The 24,663-nt window shown below is 42.6% G+C and overlaps 1 protein-coding gene across 3 annotated transcripts in view; it reads left to right on the forward strand.

Moving 5' to 3' along the window:
- Window positions 1-22,596, forward strand: part of LOC129837231 (mannosyl-oligosaccharide 1,2-alpha-mannosidase IC-like) — a 210,754-nt gene extending 188,158 nt beyond the window's left edge. For all 3 annotated transcript variants that reach the window (XM_055903228.1, XM_055903230.1, XM_055903229.1), the window contains exons 6-12: window positions 3,998-4,121; window positions 4,657-4,750; window positions 6,125-6,240; window positions 8,033-8,252; window positions 16,381-16,553; window positions 18,977-19,092; window positions 20,645-22,596. In XM_055903228.1, coding sequence (XP_055759203.1) covers window positions 3,998-4,121; window positions 4,657-4,750; window positions 6,125-6,240; window positions 8,033-8,252; window positions 16,381-16,553; window positions 18,977-19,092; window positions 20,645-20,789 — 988 coding nt within the window. In that variant the 3' untranslated portion in view covers window positions 20,790-22,596. The remainder of the gene's footprint in view (window positions 1-3,997; window positions 4,122-4,656; window positions 4,751-6,124; window positions 6,241-8,032; window positions 8,253-16,380; window positions 16,554-18,976; window positions 19,093-20,644) is intronic.
- Window positions 22,597-24,663: the final 2,067 nt, after the last annotated feature.

A 24,663-nucleotide genomic window follows, 5' to 3' on the forward strand; every position in this document is an offset into this window, starting at 1 on the left:
TACTAGATCTTTAATGTCCTCAAACACACAAACACAAACACCAAGGGAATTCAGTATAACACAATTAATATGCTGCCTATGGGCTGACTTGAAAGTCTTCGAAGTCTTCTGTTGTATATGTAGCATGTCCCATGTGGACTTTCACACAGTAAATCGGGACTACTTATAGAATACTGCACGTGCTCCCAAAAGACCTCAACACATTGAAGAACCTCAAGGTAAATACTTTGTAGTTAGCAATGCGAACAAATTCATACAAGGAGCACAATGAATAATGCATAGAGAAAGCATGGAACACTTGTTTGCAAGTTACTGAATGCAAAAGCTGATAATTATTTTTGCAAGTTTCCTAAAGTGTGCAATGTACCAATTTACAGTGCCTTCAGAAAGTATTCACACCGCTTGACTTTTTCCACATTTTGTTGTGTTACAGCCTGAATTTAAAATGGATTCAATTAAAATTGTTTGTTCCTGGCCTACACACAATACTCCATCATATCAAAGTGGATGCCTAAATAACTTAAGTAGTTAAATATGCTTAACATGTCACATAATACGTTGCATGGACTCACTCTGTGTGCAATAATAGTGTTTTAACCCCTTTTTTCTCCCCAATTTCGTGGTATCCAATTGGTAGTAGTTACAGTCTTGTCTCATCGCTGCAACTCCCGTACGGACTCAGGAGAGGCGAAGGTCGAGAGCCATGCGTACTCCGAAACACAACCCAACCAAGCCACACTGCTTCTTGACACAATGCACATCCAACCCGGAAGCCAGCCGCACCAATGTGTCGGAGGAAATACTGTACACCTGGCGACCTGGTCAGCGTGCACTGCGCCCGGCCCGCCACAGGAGTTGCTAGTGTGCGGTGAGACAAGGATATCCCTGCCGGCCAAACCCTCCCTAACCCGGACGACGCTGGGGCAATTGTGCGCCGCCCCATGGGCCTCCCGGTCGTGGCCGGCTGCGACAGAGCCTGGGCTCGAACCCAGAATCTCTGGTGGCACAGCTAGCACTGCGATGCAGTGCCTTAGACCACTGCGCCACCCGGGAGGCGCAATAATAGTGTTTAACATGATTTGTTAATGACTACCTCATCTCTGTACCACACACATACAATTATCGGTGAGGTCCCTCAGTTGAGCAGTGAATTTCAAACACAAATTCAACCACAAAGACCAGGGATGTTTTCCAATGCCTCGCAAAGAAGGGCACCTGTAACGACCTGGGTGTCGGGGGGTGTGAAGCTAGACGCAGGAACAGCAGAGCTTCAATACGTTGATACTTTAATGCCCAACTGGCAAACAAAATGTCCAACACGGACTTACTGGGTGTCATAAACAACTGTCCAAAAACACGGGAGACAAACCCAGTCCACAATACATAAACCACTCCCGAAATCCAAAGCTACAAACGAACAATCCCGCACAAAGAAGCGTACGGGCTGGCTGACTAATAAAGCCACACTAATTACCAATTTACCTCAACACAGGTGATACAAATAAACACATAAGGAGGGGGAGGAAAAAGAGTCAGTGGCAGCTAGTAGGCCGGTGACGACGACCGCCGAGCGCCACCCGAACGGGAAGGAGAGCCTGCCTCGGTTGAAGTCGTGACAGCACCTATTGGTAGATTTGAAAAATAAAAGCAGACATTGAATATCCCTTTGAGCATGGCAAAGTTATTAATTACACTTTGGATAGTGTATCAATACACCCAGTCACTACAAAGATACAGGCATCCTTCCTGACTCAGTTGCCGGAGAGGAAGGAAACCGCTCAGGGATTTGACCATGAGGCCAATGGTGACTTTAAAACAGTTACAGAGTTGAATGCCTGTGATAGGAGTAAACTGAGGATGGATCAACAACAGTGTTACTGCACAATACTAACCGAAATTACAGAGTGAAAAGAAGGAAGCCTGTACAGAATACAAATATTCCAAAACGTGTATCCTGTTTGCAATAAGTCACTAAAGCCATTCCCTCCTAATCTACGGGCCGATGTTACTTTAGCTTGAGCAGCTAATGGTGTAGCCCCAAACTAATAAGAAGCATATTCATCAGGACTACATCTCTCTTTGCTTCCATCCCTTTATAGTTTCTCTTTTTTCTTTCCATCCTCCGCTAGTACGTTCAGTTTCGTTCATCACTTTATCACTTTCTATTAATGTAGGATTTGGTCATGTACTATAATGTAATGTAATGACATTCCATCTCACCTCCTCTGATTAGGTCAGGCAGAGTGTATTAGCACGTCGTTGAAGTCGTCATGTAGACACAGACACGCTGTTATTCTGAGACGGCTACGCATATCATCCTCACAGTGCACTACTTCCAGAGAGAAATAAGACAAAAGGATATGGGTTGCATCCTAAACCGCACCCCATTCTCTATATAGTGTTCTACTCACTGTAGTGTACTACTAGCCCTATGGGTCCTGGTCAAAATTATTGCTCTATGTAGGAACTAGGGTGCCATTTTGGACGCAGCCATGGTTTATTGGTGACCCTGGTTGACGCTCTTGTCTTAATTTCTAAGATGAACTTAATGCTCAACTCTGCAGAAGTAGACGGTGTTATTGATCTACAGAGGGTGGTAAAGCCTCCCACTCTGATCCCCAGACAAATGATGCGGTGCATCAGCTTGCATCTGGGTTGGTGCCCAAGAGGGACAAACAGATCCAGACCTGCTTAATCTTTATCCTGCGCCCTAAATGGCACCCTCTTCCCTATATAGTGTACTACTTTTGGCTTTGGTCAATAGTGGTGAACTATATTATCAATAGGGTGCCATTTGGGACACACATTAGTCTCTGTACTTTCTTCAGCACCAAAATACACAATTCTGGAGAGTGATGAACAATTGTAATATCTGACTGGATATCTGTCTCCTCGTCTCAGTGCCTTCTGAAAAGCAAGAAAGAAACAAACGATTTGCCGTTGCTCTGGGATATAAAAGAAAACACATTTTGGAGATATTGTAGGTGTCGGAGCACTAGAACCGTATAACGCTTTGGCTCCAAGACACTAAATGGCCTCAAAGACAAACCAGGGAACTGCTGGTGAAAATTGAATGTTTTTCATAACTGACACTGGTGTTGATTGTTTATCTGTATAATCTGCCTACATTTTGTAAGGACAACGTGTAATTGTAGCATCACATCAAGTTGCAGTACTGTTTATTTGCCCATTATTACAATCGAATTAAAACTTTGCAGAACGTAATGATTGTCTCGAGTGTGAACCAGTGTGTAATGGTGTGTGTTGACTGTGGTCCTCACTTGGCATGGCATGTGCTGTGACACCTCTAATGTCCAGAGTGTGTAACACTGTGCTAAGTGTGGTCCTCACTTGTCACGGTATGGTTTCTGTTCCCAGTGTGTATAACAGTGTGTGTTGACTGTGGTCCTCACTTGTCACGGTATGGTTTCTGTTCCCAGTGTGTATAACAGTGTGTGTTGACTGTGGTCCTCACTTGTCACGGTATGGTTTCTGTTCCCAGTGTGTATAACAGTGTGTGTTGACTGTGGTCCTCACTTGTCACGGTATGGTTTCTGTTCCCAGTGTGTATAACAGTGTGTGTTGACTGTGGTCCTCACTTGTCACGGTATGGTTTCTGTTCCCAGTGTGTATAACAGTGTGTGTTGACTGTGGTCCTCACTTGTCATGGTATGGTTTCTGTTCCCATTATGTATAACAGTGTGTGTTGACTGTGGTCCTCACTTGTCATGGTATGGTTTCTGTTCCCATTATGTATAACAGTGTGTGTTGACTGTGGTCCTCACTTGTCGCTGTATGGTTTCTGTTGCCAGTGTGTATAACAGTGTGTGTTGACTGTGGTCCTCACTTGTCACGGTATGGTTTCTGTTCCCAGTGTGTATAACAGTGTGTGTTGACTGTGGTCCTCACTTAAAACGGTATGGTTTCTGTTCCCAGTGTGTATAACAGTGTGTGTTGACTGTGGTCCTCACTTGTCGCTGTATGGTTTCTGTTGCAGTGGCACCAGTTGGAGCTGGGGCTGGGCGTCAGCCGGGAGCAGTATCCTGGCGGAGTTTGGAACCCTGCACCTGGAGTTTGTCCACCTATCAGAGCTCTCCAACAATGGCATCTACACAGAGAAGGTATGGACTACGGTACCCACAATACTGTGAGTGACTTGGGTTGCACAAATCCAGAAACTTTCCCAATTAGAATCGTTCAACAGGAATTACTCAAAAACCTGGGAACTTTGGGGACGTTTTTGCCATGTTGCTACCCTATGACTGTGACTGTCTGCAACAGAATATCAGATTTTACTAGGTAAAATATGTTAAACTGTTAACATTGTATGCTTATCAATGCATGCTCTATGCCATTATCAATGTGTGTTTTTCTTGCTGCAGTCATTACTATTCTTAGGAACTTCACTTTCCATTCATTTCATGTATATTTGTGAATGTTTTTAATGGGCATACTGAACATAATGGTAACTTTCATTGGATGACAACTTTTCCTATCTAATTTGTCTGTAAGTGTCAACTTCAGGGTACAAGGTAATTTACATAAATTAGAAGCATATGTGATGCCAAAGTTGAAATCCTCTCTACAGTTATTTTTAGTTTACAGAAAGATTTTTTTGTTCAGAGCTAATGTGTTTTTTACTGTGTGGTGTTGCAGGTTATGAATATCCGAAAGCTGTTGAACAAAATTGAGAAGCCTCACGGTCTCTATCCTAACTTCTTGAGTCCCGTCAGTGGCAACTGGGTCCAACGTGAGTACTGGTCTCCACCGAAGGAGATACACATTATTATAGTATTATCATGGAACATAATGGGCACTGGCCAGCCACACTAGTAGACTAGAATGTCTACTAGACAACCTGAGTGGCATTCTACTAGCCAAAGGTAATATTTTTTTGGGAAGACAAGATTTCACTCCACATTTTCCACTAGCCTGGTCTAAAAAGTGCTATCTGGCTAGCAGGCTAGCTTAATTTCCATCACCACACTTCACTTACTGTATCCACAGGAAAGCTTTTGCCACTATACAAGCACCTCCTTTGTAATTGTAGTACAGCAGTAAAGAACGTCCTTGGTTAACCCAGTCAAAGGCAAATCGTAGACTTTTTTTCCATACTTTTTCCAATTCCATATTATTACCCTGTAGTCGTCCGTGAACTGACCTTCTGACTTTCTACACAGTCCTCCGACCTTGCAGGAGCGCTCCTATTTACATCCTTTGGAGCCTCCTTGTCATCCATCCCTTTTTCTGCCTTTATTTCTTTCAGTAGCAATGTCAGTCTCAAGCAGTGCTGTATATCGCCTCGCTCTGGGTTATTCAAGTAATAATGAATCCAATTACGTCGGGAAATTGAATCTTTTCCGATTCATCTGAAAGGCAGAGGAATGGGAGATGCCGAGATGGCATCTGAAGATGTGGGCCTGGAAGTCCTAATCTGGCTGATTATGGGGATAATTGTTGTTGTGGGTGAATGGTTAATGAAGCAGGTAGATAAGGAGGAGAGGAAGGAGAGGGAGATGGGTGTTCAGTCCGGCCTGTGTTTTTGTCAGCATGGGTACATGGGGCACAGAGCAGAAAGCACGGATTCACACAGACCTCTCCCACAGTCTCTGGTGTTCTGTTGTCAAGGGCTAACAAAACGCTGTGTGATAACCTTTCACAGTGTGTAGGAGTGTGTGGTGTGGAGGGTGGGCGTGCCTGCATGGATGTGTGTGTGGATGTGTGAGCGCACAAAAACGTCTCCAACCCGGTATCTTATCCAGAGTTGTTAAATTAGCATGAAATTGAGTGGGAGGGGGAAAAAAATCATATCTGAAGTTGTACTAACCAATTATCATTTTTATTTCAATTAAAACCACAACTGTGTGGGTACGTGATAAGCTAGCCATAATGACAATGCTATTTTCTGTGCTAAGGCTACTCCAGAGTATGAATCTACAAATCAGTCAGTCTTTCATACCCCACAAGAGATTCCCACGTATACTCTGATTCTATTTGACTCATTGGTTATTGGGTTTAGTAAACCCAAGGTCGCCTGCCTGTGAGACTGCAGAGTAATTTTTGTGAAAAAGACCCCTCCCCCGTGTGGAGATAATGTCAGATGTCTCTCCTTTTCCTCTCCCAGATCACGTTTCCATTGGCGGCCTGGGGGATAGCTTCTACGAGTATCTGATCAAATCATATCTGATGTCAGACAAGACGGATGAGGAGGCTAAGACGATGTACTACAGTGCTCTGGAGGTAGGAGAAATGCCATATAGCGCACAGAGAGGGACCTACTGCTGTCGTCAGGGGGCCGCTCTATCTCAGCAGGCACTGTTGTGAATTGATATATGCAATATGGAAGGCTATATGGATGGAGGGAACAACGGAAAGGAGGACTGGGGTCTGTTATCGCTGTAGCTTTAGAATTCGGTATACTTTTACAGTATTACATAACAAGTATCAGCAACCTGTGATGCACAAACACACACACGACACATGCACACGCGTGTACGTGTGCACACAAAGTCACAAACATACACGCAAACATGCACATGAGCTAACACACGTATACGGTAATAATCACCATCAGCACATAGCAAACTGTGTACTGTGGAGTGCTGAGTGAAGGACAAGGCTCCATTACCCCACGGCTCTGTCGTAAAGCAGACACAAGCAAGCCTGCACGCACACGCGCACACACACATGCACACACACGCACACACACACACACACACTCACACTCACACACCACACATACACACTCACAAACATGGCACGACACACACAACCTCCTCCACACACGCACACCTAATCCCTCAGCCATCAATTAGCACAATATCTTCTCCTTAAATACCATTGACACTAGTCTTTTAGGCTGATGAGACTATTTGCTCATTGGAGGGTCAAGCCAGAGGCAAATACATTAATTATAGACAATCTCTCTCCTGTGGCCTGGTATTTAAAATAGTTATAGTTTTCTGGTATCACACCATAGCCATATTGTTTGTGTTTGTATAATGCTCTCAAGCGTAGCTAGTAAGAAATGCTTGCTAGGTTTTAGGATCGCGGGTTTGATTCCCGCTGGTGCCATCCATAAAAATAAGAATGGCGGGGATCAATGTCTTATGCGCTAGAAGCAAGATTAACTTGTTTCAGCTATCTAGGCAGTGGATTGGCCATTTCATCAAAGTTTATGCTATGTATTGTATATATATATATATATCAGATAGAGAGAGAGCTTACTCTGTTTCCTGACTTTCCAAAAAAAGACAAACTCTGGCAGGAGACATTGCAACAGGGGTGGGAGAAACTTCAAGTCTCTCTCCTGTTTCTCTATCTCTGTTTCGCACTCTCCCTCTCTCTCCATCCCTCTATCTCTCCTTTGTTTCCACCTCTCTCCTGGAATCAGAATAGAATGTGTTATAAGATGTATAAATAATTCCATACATAAATGCAGACACACTAACCAATATGGACACGTTGTTCACATTGGCAATGTGCATAGATAGTAGGTCTACAAAACATGCGTCCACAGAACATTGTTGATAGAAGAAGCCCTACAACAACTTGGGTACACACCAATGGAAACAGCTGACATCCCAGCACTGCCATGGCACCTGTGCTGTAGATAGAACTGTATTCCAGACCTTCCAATTGCTTCTCCAGAATTTGTTCCTGGATCAGATTTAAATTGAAAAACAATTGCAGTCTTTTTTGATGTTTCACCATCTCAGTTTCAGAGTAACAGAAGCATTCAGAACCCACAGAGTTGAAATCATACATATAGAATGACTAGAATAAAACGCCTGGGTTCTATTTCTAAGGTAGAAAGCTGTATTCCACTGTATGTGAGTGGAGGTTTGCCTGTGTATGTTTTCTTGGTCCCCCCCCCCCCCCCCCCCCCCCCAGGCTAGTATAAATGCTAACCATGTTTCCCCATCACAGTTCCAGCAGGATTCAGAGCAACACAGAGTTGAAAAAATGCTGCAGTCAATTATTATAGATTTATCTGTGTCTCACCCATTTATAAATGTCAATCGTCCCCCAGGCTATCGAGGCTAACCTGGTGCAGAAGTCCCCTGGTGGGCTGACCTACATGGCGGAGTGGAGGGGGGGCATCCTGGACCACAAGATGGGCCACCTGGCCTGCTTCTCCGGGGGCATGGTGGTGATCGGAGCGGACGACGGAGCTCCAGAGAAGAGACAGCACTACCTGGACCTGGCTGCAGAGATTACGCACACCTGCCACGAGAGCTATAGTAGATCTGGTGAGTAGGACTGGGAAGGCATTGAGTATAGGACATCTGTGTGAACAAGGACAGGTACAGTATGAGATGAGTATTTAAGGATATTGGATATCCAATGGCTGGATGTTGCTCTGTGTATTCAGAGCAATTACAGTGTTTCCTGTTATTGTGCAGGACATTATCAAGTCAGTGAAATTACAATGCTGTTAGACTATCTTGTTAAGTGAAGGAATTTGGTGACCCCCAGAAAAAGAGCAAAATATAAAGATCATAGTAGGTTTTTGTACATAGAAGGTTCTCTTTGGTAAAAGAGGTAAATTGGTCATCAAAAAGGATGGGGGACCAGGTCACTCTTCATATAATGAATTAAAATGCCTTTATTTGTATGGCATGTTCAATGGAAACAGAGATTTAAAACTCTGAAGCGTTTCGGCTGCATGGCCTTCGTCGGGGAGAGATTGAGTCATATTGCAAATAAAAAAAATCTGCAGACAATTTACATTTAATTTCCCCCTGAATAAACCAGAGAATCACTCCTAGCTGGCAGCTACAGGTAGCTGCAGAACCTCATGTCTCTGGTGTGAGGAGCACAAGTTATTCCAAATTATTCTTTATCATCTTTCGACACTTCAATGTGCACTCATGCTGTCCTACCAGACCTCTTTTGAAAGCAGTAATAATTTGAAGGCAGTCAGTGGTGATTCAGAATGGAGAAAAGACCAAGATGTCTGTCATTTGTAAAAAATAAACAGAGAATGAGAGTCTCACAGAGACCACAGGCCAAAGATCAAACAAGCCCAAGATCCTCCAGTCTTGATGAGATTCCACACACACAGTTCATTTTACACTATTTTGGGGTTTATATGATATATATATATAGTTAAAATTATTCTAACTATTTATATTGTTAACTATTCTGGTCATGGTGTTCATATTTTGTAAGTTAAAATTACACTAAATGGAGTAAATATCCAACTCGCAAAGAGTTGCTTAAATTTAACTCTAATTGCCATTTTATTCTTTTCAGTATAAAAAACGAATTAAAACTAATAATCAACTCCAGCAGAGTAAATGTCTCCTTCAGTTTACTTCCTTTGAGTTATAAGGGTATAAAGCCTTATTTAAATATTTATAGTGTCACATTATGGTTACTCTTAATGAAGGTAAAAGTACTGTGTCCCAATCAACTCCAGTTATCAACACTAACTCCAGGGAGCGTATCACTCCCGAGGGTTAAGAACACTCCCAGTAGAGTCAATTCAACCCAACATTTTTCAACGATCCTTTATTTACTGTGCACTGTCTGGATGGAGAATGAACTCGAAGAAATCTAAAAGACTGAGAGAAAAAATGATGAGTTGTGTTCACTTTTGGGGGAAAAAACTCGCTTGAACTTGATTTCTCATCTTCGGCCTTGAAAATTAACGGGAATATATTATCAATTTTGGGTGTTTCCACCGCAAGGTGAGCAGACCGGTTTCATCCTGAAAATACAGCTAATGTGACTCATCGCATAACAGGTTTCTCGATATACTTAGAAGACTTTTGATCTCCCCACCCAAAAGGCGCCTCCTCCTTTATATTGCCATCCTCTGCTTTTCATTTTTTCCCCCTTCTCATTAGAGGGCTGCTCAATATTTCACTTCCGAGCCTCTTAGCTTCTGTTGGATTGGATATGCCTTTGGAGTGAGAAAGGAGGTTAAAAGGGTCTCTCCTTCTGCCGTTCCTCTCTGCTGTCTGGATCTGTGCCATCAACACAACAGGGCCGGCTGGCCCCCGTCTTCTAGCCAAATCAAATTTTAATTGTCACATGCACCGAATACAACAGTGAAATGCTTACTTACAAGCCCTTAACCAACAATTCAGTTTTAAGAAAATCCCCCCCAAAAAGTGAGATAAGAATAACAAATAATTAAAGTGCAGCATTAACAATGGCGTGGCTATATACAGGGAGTACTGGTACAGAGTCAATGTGCGGGGGCACAGGTTAGTCGAGGTAATTGTTGTAATTATATACATGTAGGTAGAGTTATTGAAGTGGCTTTGCATAGATAATAACAGAGAGTAGCAGCAGCATGGGGGGGGGGGGCAATACAAATAGTCTGGGTAGCCATTTGATTAACTGTTCAGGAGTCTTATGGCTTGGGGATAGAAGCTGTTTAGAAGCCTCTTGGACCTGGACTTGGAGCTCTGGTACCGCTTGCCGTGCGGTAGCAGAGTGAACAGTCTATGACTAGGGTGGCTGTAGTCTCTGACAATTTTTAGGGCCTTCCTTTGACACCGCCTGGTATGGAGGTCCTGGATGGCAGGAAGCTTGACCCCAGTGATGTACTGGGCCGTACGCACTCTGTAGTGCCTTGCGGTCGGAGGCCAAGCAGTTGCCATACCAGGCAGTGATGCAACCAGTCAGGATGCTCTCGTTGGTGCAGCTATAGAACCTTTGACAATCTGAGGACGCATGCCAAATCTTTCCAGTCTCCTGAGGAGGAATAGGTTTTGTCGTGCCCTCTTCATGACTGTCTTGGTGTGCTTGGACCGTGTTAGTTTGATGGTGATGTGGACGCCAAGGAACTTGAAGTTCTCAACCTGCTCCACTACAGCCCCGTCGATGAGAATAGGGGCGTGCTCGGTCCTCCTTTTCCTGTAGTCCACAATCATCTCCTTTGTCTTGATCACGTTGAGGGAGAGGTTGTTGTCCTTGCACGACATGGTCAGGGCTCCTCCCTATAGACTGTCTCGTCGTTGTCGGTGATCAGGCCTACTGTCCCGCTGTTGTGTCATCATCAAACCTAATGATGGTGTTGGAGTGGTGCCTGGCCGTGCAGTCATGAGTGAACAGGGAGTACAGGAGGGGACTGAGTACGCACCCCTGAGGGGCCCCCGTGTTGAGGATCAGCGTGGCAGATGTGTTGTTACCTGCCCTTATCACCTGAGGGTGGCCCGTCAGGAAGTTCAGGATCCAGTTGCAGAGGGAAGTGTTTAGTCCCAGGTTCCTTAGCTCAGTGATGAGCTTTGAGGGCACTATGGTGTTGAACGCTGAGCTGTAGTCAATGAATATCATTCTCACATAGGTATTTCTTTTGTCCTGATGAGAAATGGCAGTGTGGAGTACAATAGAGATTGCATCATCTGTGGATCTGTTGGTTTGGTATGCAAATTGGAGTGGGTCTATGGTTTCTGGGATAATGGTGTTGATGTGAGCCATGACCAGCCTATCAAAGCATTTCATTGCTACAGACGTGAGTGCTACGGGTCGGTAGTCATTTAGGCAGGTTACCTTAGTGATCTTGGGCACAGGGACTATGGTGGTCTGCTTGAAACATGTTGGTATTACAGACTCAGACAGGGAGAGGTTGAAAATGTCAGTGAAGACAATTGCCAGTTGGTCAGCGCATGCTCAGAGTACACGTCCTGGTAATCCGTCTGGTCCAGCCGCCTTGTGAATGTTGACCTGTTTAAAGGTCAAATCAAATCCAATTAAATCTTACTCCCATTGGCTGCGGAGAGCATGGTCACACAGTCATCCGGAACAGCTGATGCTCTCATGCATGTTTCAGTGTTACTTGCCTCGAAGCGAGCATAGAAGTTATTTAGCTCGTAGGGTAGGCTCGTGTCACTGGGCAGCTCTCGACTGTGCTTCCCTTTTGTAGTCTGTAATAGTTTGCAAGCCCTGCCACATCCGACAAGCGTCGGAGCCGGTGTAGTATGATTCGATCTTAGTACTGTATTGACACTTTGCCCTTTTGATGGTTCTTCGGAGGGCATAGCGGGATTTCTTATAAGCTTCCGGGTTAGAGTCCCGCTCCTTTTAACGTGGCAGCTCTAGCCTTTAGCTCAATGTGAATGTTGCCTGTAATCCATTGCTTCTGTTTGGGGTATGTACGTACAGTCGCTGTGGGGACGAAGTCCTCGATGCACTTATTGATGAAGCCAATGACTGATGTGGTGTACTCCTCAATGCCATCTGAAGAATCCTGGAACATATTCCAGTCTTTGCTAGCAAAACAGTCCTGTAGTTTAGCATCTACTTCATCTGACCACCTTTTTTTATAGACCGAGTCACTGGTGCTTCCTGCTTTAATTTTTGCTTGCAAGCAGGAATCAGGAGGATAGAGTTATGGTCAGATTTGCCAAATGGAGGGTGAGGGAGTAAAGGTGGTCTAGAATTTTTTTCCCTCTGGTTACACATTTAACATGCTGATAGAAATTAGGTAAAGCTGATTTAAGTTTCCCTGTATTAAAGTCCCCAGCCACTAGGAGCGCATTTTCCTGTTTGCTTATGGCGGAATACAGCTCATTGAGTGTGGTTTTGTGCCAGCCTCGGTCTGTGGTTGTATGTAGACAGCTACGAAAAATACAGATGAATACTCTCTAGGTAGATAGTGTGGTCTACAGCTTATAATGAGATACTCTACCTCAGGCGAGCAAAGCCTCGAGACTGCACCAGCTATTGTTTACAAATATGCATAGGCCCCTGCCCCGTGTCTTACCAGAGGCTGCTGTTCTATCCTGCCGATAGAGTGTATAACCCGCCAGCTGTATGTTCTTAATGTCGTCGTTCAGCCACGACTCGGTGAAACATAAGATATTACAGTTTTTAATGTCCCATTGGTAGGATATACGCGCTTTAAAGTTCGTCCCATAAATTTTCCAGCGATTGAACATTAGCTAGCAGAACAGAAGGCAAGGGCAGATTAGGCACTTATTGCCTGATCCTCACAAGGCATCCTGATCTCTTTCCGCGAAACCTACGTTTCCTTTTCCAGCGAATCACGGGGATCTGGGTCTGGTCGGGTGTCTGTAGTATATCCCTCGCGTCTGACTCATTGGAGAAGAAATCCTTCTCCAATTTGAGGTTAGTAATCCCAGTTCTGATGCCTAGAAGCACTTTTAGGTAGCAGCAACATTATGTACAAAACAAGTTACGAACAACGCAAAACATTTTTTTTTAAATAGCATGGTTGGTTAACCTGTCTAGGACTGGGGTGCCGCTAGCGGCACACCCCCCCCCCACATTCCACTGAAAAGGCAGAGCGCGAAATTCAAAAAAAAAATATTTTTTAAATATTTAACTTTCACACATTAAAGTCCAATACAGCTAATGAAAGACACAGATCGTGTGAATCCAGCCAACATGTCCGATTTTTAAAATGTTTTACAGGGAAGACACAATATGTAAAGATATAAATCTATTAGCTAAACTCATTAGCATAAGACACCATCTTTTATTTGTCAACCAACACCAGTAGCTATCACCAATTCGGCTAAACTAAGATATTGATAGCCACTAACCAAGAAAAAAACTCATCAGATGACAGTCTGATAACATATTTATGGTATAGGATAGGTTTTGTTAGAACAATGTGCATATTTCAGGTAGATGTCATAGTTTACAATTGCACCCACCGTCACAAATGGACTAGAATAAATATATAGAGCAACGTGTTTACCTAATTACTAATCATCAAACATTTCTTAAAAATACACAGCATACACTAATCGAAAGACACAGATCCTGTGAATACAGACAATATTTCAGATTTTCTAAGTGTCTTACAGCGAAAACACAATAAATCGTTATATTAGCATACCACATATGCAAACGTTACCAGAGCATTGATTCTAGCCAAAGAGAGCGATAACGTAAACATAGCCAAAATATATTTTTTCACTAACCTTCTCAGAATTCTTCAGATGACACTCCTGTAACATCACATTACAACATACATATACAGTTTGTTCGAAAATGTGCATATTTAGCCACCAAAATCATGGTTAGACAATGACAAAAGTTGCCCAGCTGGTCAGACAATGTCGTGCGCCATATTAGACAGTGATCTAGTCGTATACATAAATACTCATAAACGTGACTAAAAAATAGGGTGGACAGCGATTGATAGACAATTTAATTCTTAATACAATCGCCGATTTACATTTTTTAAATTATCCTTACTTTTCAATACAGTTTGCGCCAAGCGAAGCTACGTCTAGCAAGATGGCGTCATAAGCGATTAACATTTCTCGACAGAAACACGATTTATCATAATAAATTGTTCCTACTTTGAGCTGTTCTTCCATCAGAATCTTGGGCAAAGAATCCTTTCTTGGGTCTAATCGTCTTTTGGTCGAAAGCTGTCCTCTTGCCATGTAGAAATGCCCATTGCGTTCGGCATGAACTGGAACCGTGCCCAGAGATTCACAGTGTCTCAGAAATAAATGTCCCAAAATCGCACTAAACGGATATAAATTGCTATAAAACACTTTAAATTAACTACCTTATGATGTTTTTAACTCCTATAACGAGTAGAAACATGACCGGAGAAATATAACTGGCTACACTAATGCTTGGAAAAAGAGTAGGTCGGTGTCCTCCGCGCGCCTGACGCACCTGGAAAAGAGTTCCTACCTACACGTGTTTTTGTTTTATAGGGGCTGTGATTGCGCAATCGATACCATTCAAATCGTCATCACGTAAAGGCATCCAGGGGAAGACGTAAGCAGTGTCTGTATACTCATAGCAATAACAGTGGCCTTTTAACTGACTCCAGATCAGGGGCCAAAATGTGTGAAATCTGACTCCATGTCAGGGAAATTGCTGTAGAATGAGTTCTGTTCCACTCAGAGACAAAATTTCAACGGCTATAGAAACTAGAGACTGTTTTCTATCCAATAATAATAATAATATGCATATTGTACGATCAAGAATTTAGTAGGAAGCCGTTTCAAAAATTACACGATTTCCATAAATAGTGACAACAGCACCCCCTAGCCTCAACTTAAGAGCCGTTAAGACGGCAGCCCTACCCTCCAGCACCATCTTTACATCCCTATATCGATTCAGACACGAGAGAAAATCTCTGAAAGTTTTCCGTCATTGGCTAATGTGCCTCGCTGTTGGGGAGGAGATGAAGGTTGATGTATAGAAACATAAAACAGTCAATAGTTCAAAAGACAGATGGGCTCTCTGTCCTTAAAAGAGTTGAGAAAGTTGGAGTCGGTCGTGTGTACTGAAATAGTAAGGTGATGATGTCAAGGAGTGAAATGCCACTGCTGCCATTGCTGCTCTCATTCCTCTCCTGCCAGATGGATGTTGTGACTACAGTGAGTAAGTACTAAAATGGATGTACTTACTAAGGATTGCCCCTTTAACCGGCAGTGACCTTCATACAGCAGAACTATGTCCCCATTTGAACGTGATCCATTAACCTGTAAGATTTTTTACAATTCTGTCCACTGTTCCGCGATAGTCCTGCAAAATTGTTCCCTTGTCCCACATTTGGGCTTTTTACATGTGGTCACCCTAATTCCACCAGTGGAAGCTTTGCTACTGCAACATGTAACACCATCTTTTCGCATGTGAGGGGAATAACATTATTTCAACCCCACATGTGAACTTGCAATTCCACATGTGAAATATAACTGCATATCCGATATTCCAAATGACAATTCACATGTGAGGTGAAACATGTTATTCTCTTCACGCGTTAACATGTGAACTCTAAATGTAATACATGTAAAAATATGGTTTCACATGTGAAATTTAAGCTCAACGTGTGTGTGATTTTTGGTAAGGGTTTTGCAAACCACCTGGCAAATATCCTACTACGGTTTGGGGGAAAAAAACACAATATGTTAAACATGCGTCATGTGACATACGTAGAAATACACACTCGTCCTGATTGAAATTCAGAATGTGAAATGTTGCCATGTCAATGGTCTTAACCTGAACTCCAAATGTAAAATACATTTCTACCCAGAATAGCAACCATTGTGCTACTGTAGATGGGAATCCTGTTCACATGCTGTCGATATGGCCTTCCAGAGTGGCAGCCGGCTAACAGAAACAGAATGTGTAGACCATCTGGGTTACAAGACCAACTGGGGAAAAGGTCTTTATTGTAGAGCTCATTTTCAATGACTTTTTAGAGCGTAATGTCAGAATCCCGATTCTGTGCGAGGGCTATAGTATTTATAGTGCATTGCTAATTCACCCACAACTATGTGATTAGTTTTGATTTGTTTCAGTACCTCAGAAGACTGATTGAACAAACTATTAACTTAAAAATAAATTGACTGAAATAATATTCCTCATCCCCCAGGTTTTTTTAAAGTGATCTGTTCAATCTGTGTCTCTCTAATCTCCCTTTAGCTACAAAATTAGGGCCCGAGGCATTCCGATTCGACGGCGGGGCGGAAGCCACAGCGACCAGACTGAGTGACAGATACTACATCCTGCGGCCGGAGGTCATCGAGAGCTACATGTACATGTGGAGGTTGACCCATGACCCCAAGTACCGGGAGTGGGGCTGGGAGGCAGTGGAGGTGAGTCACACAGACGTTAACGTTGCACAGTCTTCATAATGTCACTAAACGAATGACTTATTACTCTGGTGCTTAATCTCCAAAATATCTTCTGGTTTTATTTGTTACACTTTGATTAGCAGTTTAAACTGAGTGGAGATCTGGCGCTTATCCTTAAAGTGCATTTAACAAGGATGTGTAAAGAACAATAAAACCTGGATTCTGGAATGTGTTGAAATATGATTCAAAACCTCAGTAGAGACATATCCCACGTACAGATGTCGGATCTTAACTTGATCACTCTTGTGGCAGAGAATTTTCCTGCTGCATCAGGAAATTCAAATGAGTCCCCGAAAAACAGCAGTTATCTTTCCTGCATGTGGGGGCAGTCGAGTCATTTGGATCAGGGCTTGCTATCAAAATCATTTTCTCTCTCGCTCGCTTAAATTCTTTGCCTATGTCCTATTACTGTAACATTCAAATGTACAAAAATGTATCTGAAATGCAGCCAATCACAGGAACTGTCGTTTTATATAGCTTAATAACACAAGATAAATATTGGTCTACACTAGGTTACAACATACAAGTGTCAAGTGTATCCTAAGGTCAGAATTGAGTTCGGTCGTGGCCTGAGGTGGTCTAGCTGTTAGGGTCACTGCCTTCAGCGCTCACATATAGGCCTACCATGTCAGCCTACCACGCCTTTCTGGCACAAATAACTCAATCCCCTGATTGACTTGATTTATTTACACATTTCAAATATTATTCCAGGGATATTTGACCCCTGACCTTGATAAGAAATGACCATACCAGACACTTTTGGATAAGATGAATAGGAAACAAATAAAATAATAACAATAGGCTACACCAACAGTTTACATTCATACAGTGTAGGGTAAATTGCCATAGTAGATTTGCCGTGGTAAACGGTTATAAACTTTATTTCTATTGCACAGAATGTTTGTCAAATAGATACATCGCCCTTCTGTTCAAAAAGGACTAAGTTGTTCTGATTACAATACCAACCGTGTGTGTTGAATTTAGTCAATCTCTGAACTGACAAACTGAGCTAATTGATCAGTTCAGTGATTGACTAAATTCAACACACCTGGTCTTCCAGGTCGGTTAAATCAAAAACCAGCATACACTGCGGCTCTCCAGGAATAGGGTTGCCTACCCCAAACTGTTAACCTTCGAGTTGTTTCGGTTTTAACCCTGTAACCCAGGGCTGTCGAACTCATTCCATGGAGGGCCTAGTGTGTGCAGTTTTAAATTTTTGTCCTTTCATTTAAGAGTTCCTTACTAATTGGTGACCTTAATTCGTCAATCGAGTGAGAAGCGAAAACCCACAGACACTCGGGCCTTCCGTGGAATGAGTTTGACAGCTGTGCTGTAACCCTGCGGAATGAATCCTGTAAACACGTGGAATTAATGCGTTACAAAAAGACATTCATCCATGAGTCAAAGGGTAGTGGTCCGGATTCGAAGCCATGCCGACTCTGGCATATGTGTGCCGGGGTTAGTGGCTGTAACCGCTGGACCACATAGGCACTGAGAAAACCAACCATTTATTATACCTGTTGCTTTCCTTCGACATATAATAAAACAATAGATTTTTTAAATCTGATTTTCCTCCTGCGACAAAAGGAATCAAATTGAGATCTGACATCTGTACTGGTCTCTGTCCATGCGTATTCTCTCGAGGAGCTAATGTACATTACATATAATTGAACATGATCAAGGTCCTTCGATGCTACATCTGTCAAGGCAGTGTGAGGGCAGAACTAGCCAGGCTGATTAGCATATTACTGCCCCTTGACAAAAGCAGACTAATGCACCATAATTAACACAGACCCCTGTTCTTCCTGTTGCATCTGCACGAGAAGAAGCAAAGTGTGCGTTTTGTCAACCTTTGTGCCCCATAATTAATGCATGTGTCAGTCTGATCACACAGCATGAATGCTAAATCTATCATCCCGACCCCCATGGCAACGGCTAAGGGGGTTGGGAGCCACGTTATTAGCTCTGCCCCCATTCACCACCTCAACCCCAAACTCTTGTTCTCACTCGTGCTACTGGATGCCGTTGAATATTGTATACGGTGCCCCAGACAAGACCTTAATGTAAGTAGGCTTTATGTTTGGTGTCGTACGAGGTGAGTGTGCTGTGAGGTAAAAGCGGGCGTTTGAGGACACGGTACGAGGTTGACGCATCTGTCTCTGGCTCTCCGTAAACAACCTTACGTTCCCTTATTAGGGTTGCGCAACTCCAGTACTTGAGAGCTGCAGTCCTACTACTGGAAGTTTGATTTGATATGAATTGCAGTCATTACGTCGATAGGTAGGAAGATACTGTCTGTGCCCATTGGCTAACTACTGGTATAGTACATGTCCATTTTGACATTAACGTCCCTCCTGCTCTCTTCTTTCTATTCTTCTCCCCAGGCTCTGGAGCAACACTGCAGAGTCGAAGCTGGTTTCTCTGGGATCCGAGACGTGTACGCCCAGACAGTCAGCCACGATAACATGCAACAAAGCTTTTTCCTCTCCGAGACACTCAAGTAAGTCTAACACGGCAAAGTCAACATCCCCCCCGCTACTGAGAATATACCAGCAAACACTTAGCTTTTTTTGATTTGTAAACGGCTACAGAGCTTCTTCCACTAAGTGTAAGTGGCATTTACAGTTTCTGAGAAGTAGTAAGAAGTAAATGGCAATTGCAGTTTAAAGCCCCCTAGAGTCGATGGAATTAGCATAATACAAAAATCCCCATCAAAATCTGTTAGTTTAAGCTCGAGATATCTTTTTTCACCGGCTGCTTCTCAATCCACTGCATCCACCGATGTCGCCCTTCCGCATCTCCGGTGAAAGGTGGCAGAGCTAGAGCGGGGTTTGTCAGACCATGAGACATCCCGAGAAATCTGTCTTCTCACGAAAACGTCTGTGGTAGTTTGAGCCCTCGATGGGAAGATGAGACTACATGTTGGTTGTTCTGCTCCAGGACGCCCACAAGCCTCACAAGAAAGGACAATCATTCCTGATCTTCCTTATCTCTCAGATATAGGATAGACAGTTCAGAACAAACTTCCTTTAGATTTTTGGGGGAACTATCTGTTTGTTTATCCATGTATGAAGCTGTTATTCAATGCATTTCAATGGGCTGCTAGCAGTAAGGCTAAATTCAGTGTTTCATCAAATAATAGTTTTATTTTTATACCTTAAAGGGTCCTAAAACTTGATATCAAATAGATAAATGATCCTTGGTATGACCATCTTAAAACAATTCCATACGTTAGCTTAGAACCCCCACCCCCCTGGCTTAGACTCTAAAGCATGAAGAAATGTTTTCTCGTTAGCTATGGTTTACACTTTCCACCCTGTTGACTGGTCTGCCTATCGTGAGAACACTCACATTAGTCTAAGATATTCACACAATATATTGAGTGCACTCAAGCACAGTATTTTAATTTCAACATTTACAGACAAACCTTATCATGAAAGGAATAGACTTTGAGGAATTCCCATTTAGATTCAGCTGAAAGACTCCATCTAGCCCCCTCTCAGACTCCGTGTGTGATGGGCTGGTTAAGTGATGTGGACAATCCACATAGTGATGTTGTTTCAGACCGTGAGGAACGTGTGAGCGTCGTCTGGGCCCCCTTAGAGAAAGAACCCTTGAAAACCTTGGTGGGAAAATGGAGAAAGCTGTGTTTTATACTAACTCTTTTCACGAGAGATAAGATGAATTCTAATTTTGATTTTTATTGTGGGGGGGGGGGGAATCTCCAGACAAGCTTTAAATAAAGCACACGCTTCACCTTGCTGTTGTTCATCATGTATTGTATTCGTCAATAATTCAATAATTCATTCAATAGTTGTGAGACATTACAAAAGAGACTTGTTTTACAAAAGCAAAGAATGTCATGTCGTTACATCAGTAATAAATCTATCACTGCCCAACCATGACTAAAACATGTTTTATTGGCTCATACAATAGCATTATAGCCATGATGTATTTGTTTAGATACCCGTAGTCTAGGAGAAAACTAGCCAGCCAATCCTTTATTGTAGCCGTTCGTTTCCCCAGACACTGACTCTGTTTGTCCCTCTCAGGTATCTATACCTGCTCTTCTCTGACGATGACCTGCTGCCTCTGGAGGACTGGGTGTTCAACACAGAAGCTCACCCCTTGCCCGTTGTCCGCAAGAGCTGCCTACAGGGGGAGGGAGGGACACACGACAAGACAACCTCGGAGTAGCAACCTACTGTACAACCACTGCACAACTCACCTGGATACAGACACAGAGTAACACGTATTGTTACATCACATGCACACAAAACACACACATAGACCCACACATAGACAACATTACACACAGGTAACAACACCGCAACAAAATGCAGGGCCAACGTCCCTTGGGCCCTGTCACAGACTCTCAATTCCTTTCCAGTAAAGGATCTTGTCGTATACGCTGTGATTGTATAATCTTGAGCCGGGTCGGGACTACTTCCTGCCGGCGTTACTTTCTGTGGACAATCAGGACGAACATGATTTTCATGAAAAGAGCACCTTTTTTTCTTTCCTTCTTTCCTCTGTGAGGAAACCAAGAGTATCTTGCAGACCCAAATGTAATGGGAAGAGTGCTGTATTATGGGCCATATTGTGAGCGAGAGAGAGAGAGAGAACCACTGAGCTTTTGCTTTGATTCCGTTTTTTCACCGCAATCAATTAATGATTTCACTTGATCTTGTCATTGCTTTTTTTTATGGCTTTTTTCTCTGTCTCTTTGACCAAAGTTTTTTTTTTTTTGTTCACCCCCTCATAATTCCCTTAACACATCATCTTTGTGGTGAGATTTGACCAAGAGTAAGATGACAGACTAATAGGGAGGGTTGAATGGTGTTGAATATTAAATGTATAGACAATTGTGAAATGTAATACTCAAAATCCACCTTGAAAAGGATTGTTTATTCAGAGTTTCCTTGCAGAAACAGGTTAAATGAATAATAACAGGCATGGGACAAATTGAAAACTGAAGATGTTGTTGGAGAGATGTCTTACATGTCCAGGGCCCATTTTTATAAATTCTTTGTCCTTATAATTTGTTTCGAGTACAATACTGGTGACATATTTTCATCAGGCCAAGTCTGTGTTGAATCCTCCTGGACACTGCCTTTCAGAGCATAACTTCACATTGTGTCAGTCCTGTGACTTTAACACAACTGTCAGTCCTGTTATTGTAACACAAGTGTAAGTCCTGTTACTGTAGCACTATAGAATGAGTGTCAGTCCTGTGACTGTAATACTATAGAACGAGTGTGAGTCCTGTGACCGACACCGTAACACAAGTGTCAGTCATGTTACTGTAACACTGTAGAACAAGTGTCAGTCCTGTGACTAAAACACAAGTGTCAGTCCTGCTACTGTAACACTGTGACACGAGTGTCAGTTCTGTGACTCCAACACAAGTGTCAGTCCTGTTACTGTAACACTGTGACACAAGTGTCAGTTCTGTGACTCCAACACAAGTGTCAGTCCTGCTACTGTAACACAAGCACTCACAACCACCCCAGAGGCAAGATCACCACAGCTGGTCTCAGTCACTTAGTATGACTGGGCTCAAATATGCCTGCCAAAGTTAACAGCCCTCATCGAGAGCTCCGGCTCTCTCAAATCCACAGTGGGGAAAGTTAGGCTTGAGGCTAAGGGTTTGCTAAAATGTATTCAGTAGAGGGGAATGTGAACGGCGCTTTCCTATTTCATCCTTATTCGTATCATCACTGCTGTCCAATACAGAGAGAATTTGCTGTACAGACCTGGATGAATGTAAGGGTCCCCTGTATTAGCTTATCTTCAGTTTCTTTTGTGATTTATTTGACTTAATTACATCATTATTTTCATTGCTTTTTCATTTGCTTCCCTCAGGTGTTTCTGTAAAAGAGGAAAAACTTTGACTTTAATTATAGTTCTGGTTGATATGAATTATTGTTATTACTTATCTTTCATTGTTGAATATTTTCAAATACTGATAAAAGACCTGTGCAACTTTGTACATTTAAAGCAACTTCATTTGCTTTGTCTGGATTTTTGTTGTTGTCTGTCCCTAATATTACTGCTTATGGTTTTTACTGTATGGAGTGTTCAATCTATGTTTGACCTCACCTTCCAACACATTGACTGAGTGTATTTCCTGAATACACTGTCAACTTCACCTATTGATACTGAAGACCTAAGAGCTTCACCATACTTCACAATTGAAACCGCATCACGTATCTGTACCACCAATGCTGCAATTGGCAAAGCTCTGCTTTCTATAGCTTTGTGCTCCAGGTCTACCAATACAACGTTTCCTATACCTTAACAACATCAATATCAGACAAGATCATTCTCCATGACATCAAGATTAGAAATATTTACATGGCTCTTAGCTCTTGTTCACATTGTAGTTCAGGGCCCACATTCACAAAACCTTTGTAAGAATCTTTTTACGTTTTTGCGTAAGAAGTGGTTTGTGAATCTGGACCCAGGTACACAAAACACTACAGGGGAGTGGGTGTTTGGTTGAGTGAAGTCAGTGGGTGTTTGGTTAAAGGAAGCCAGAAGGTATAGTGTGAAAGAGTGATCCGAACATAGAAGGGCACACCAGCTAAGCCTTCAAACAGTCTGTCCATTGAGCACAACTCTTGGGAAGGTAGTTCTTTGCATAACATCGAGGCATACTTTATGCCATCTATGTCTCAAAGACTCAACAACTTATTCAATATCATAAATGCATAGTTTTGCGCAGTGTTGGGGAGTAGTGAACTACATGCAGTTCAACTAGTAATTTGACGACATTTTGCAGTAGCTTAGTGGTAGTTGAACAAATTTCAAATCTAGGTAGTGTTTTCAGTAGTTAACTTTTTCACAATGTAGCGATGTAGCTAACTATTGGAACTGCACACTACTTTTTTACCATTTAGCGGTGTAGCTAACTACTGGAACTACACACTACTTTTTCACAATGTAGCGGTGTAGCTAACTACTGGAACTACACTCTACTTTTTTGGGCAAAAAAACAAATATGGGTGAAGTAAGAAATAATTCCCTTTCTTTTTCGGCATTAGACCTGGAAAATGTTCACGTGAAAAATCGTTTTTGTGTTTAATAGGCTGAATTACACCTTCTGTTAACATATAACCCCAAAGTGATCGATTCTTGCCATTTGTTGTCTATGACATTTCCGATTTACATATGATAATTTATCACAAAATAGTTTGGATGTAATGAACTCTTTCAAAGTAACTTTGAGTAAACGGCATGTTCTTCAGGGTAGCTTTAACGTAGCTTAATTTCTTCCCGTGTGAAGTAATTGGTAACTTGGTAAACTATATTTTCAGAGTAGCTTCCCCAACACTGGTTTTGTGCTGCTTGGATTCATTGCTAGTATATCAGTCTGCGTTTTAATGGAATTTTTCCTCATTGATTTTCATGAGAGGAGATGAGGTGCTCACCGAGTGATGAAATTTGATTAATTGTTGGCACAGGGGATGTTCATTACAGATTTAATTGATGGGGGGACGTCTCAAAGATAGGTAAGGTTCCAGCAATTAGGAACCGAAAATGAATAATGTGGGTTTAGTCATCACACCAATGGAACACAGGAGGGACAATTTCATTTCATTCTGCTCCAAATAGTATACCTTCACATGTAACCAGAAAGGCTTATCCAAATCAAGTTATTAGAATTGTATTATATTTTGTCAACAGAGCAAATGTACCCTGCTTAGATAAGTCAAGCAGACAAAAACAAACAGACAATAGTCTTTTCTAAAAAATGCCTGAAATTCTCCCACTTTCTTCCCTTTACACAATGTTTTTTGAGTCAAACAGTCAAAGACATGCTGACGTACTAAGAGATGTCTTAGCTTTAAGGTCTTAGAAAGAAAGAAGGTGAGAGAAAGGGAGCACGGTGTGCATCCATGAGCAGCCCTGTTCGGTGTTGGGGGCTACGGATGGGGGGGATTACTGTACATTTGAATGCACCTGGGACTGATACAGATAATCCCCCCTGTAATAATTCCAGTGAAACAGAGCAGAGGAGACGGTGGGGGCCAGTCACCGCTGCTTAGTGAGCGGCCATTGTTATCTT

This window comes from Salvelinus fontinalis, chromosome 38, assembly GCF_029448725.1.
Source record: "Salvelinus fontinalis isolate EN_2023a chromosome 38, ASM2944872v1, whole genome shotgun sequence".
Lineage (NCBI taxonomy): Eukaryota > Metazoa > Chordata > Actinopteri > Salmoniformes > Salmonidae > Salvelinus > Salvelinus fontinalis.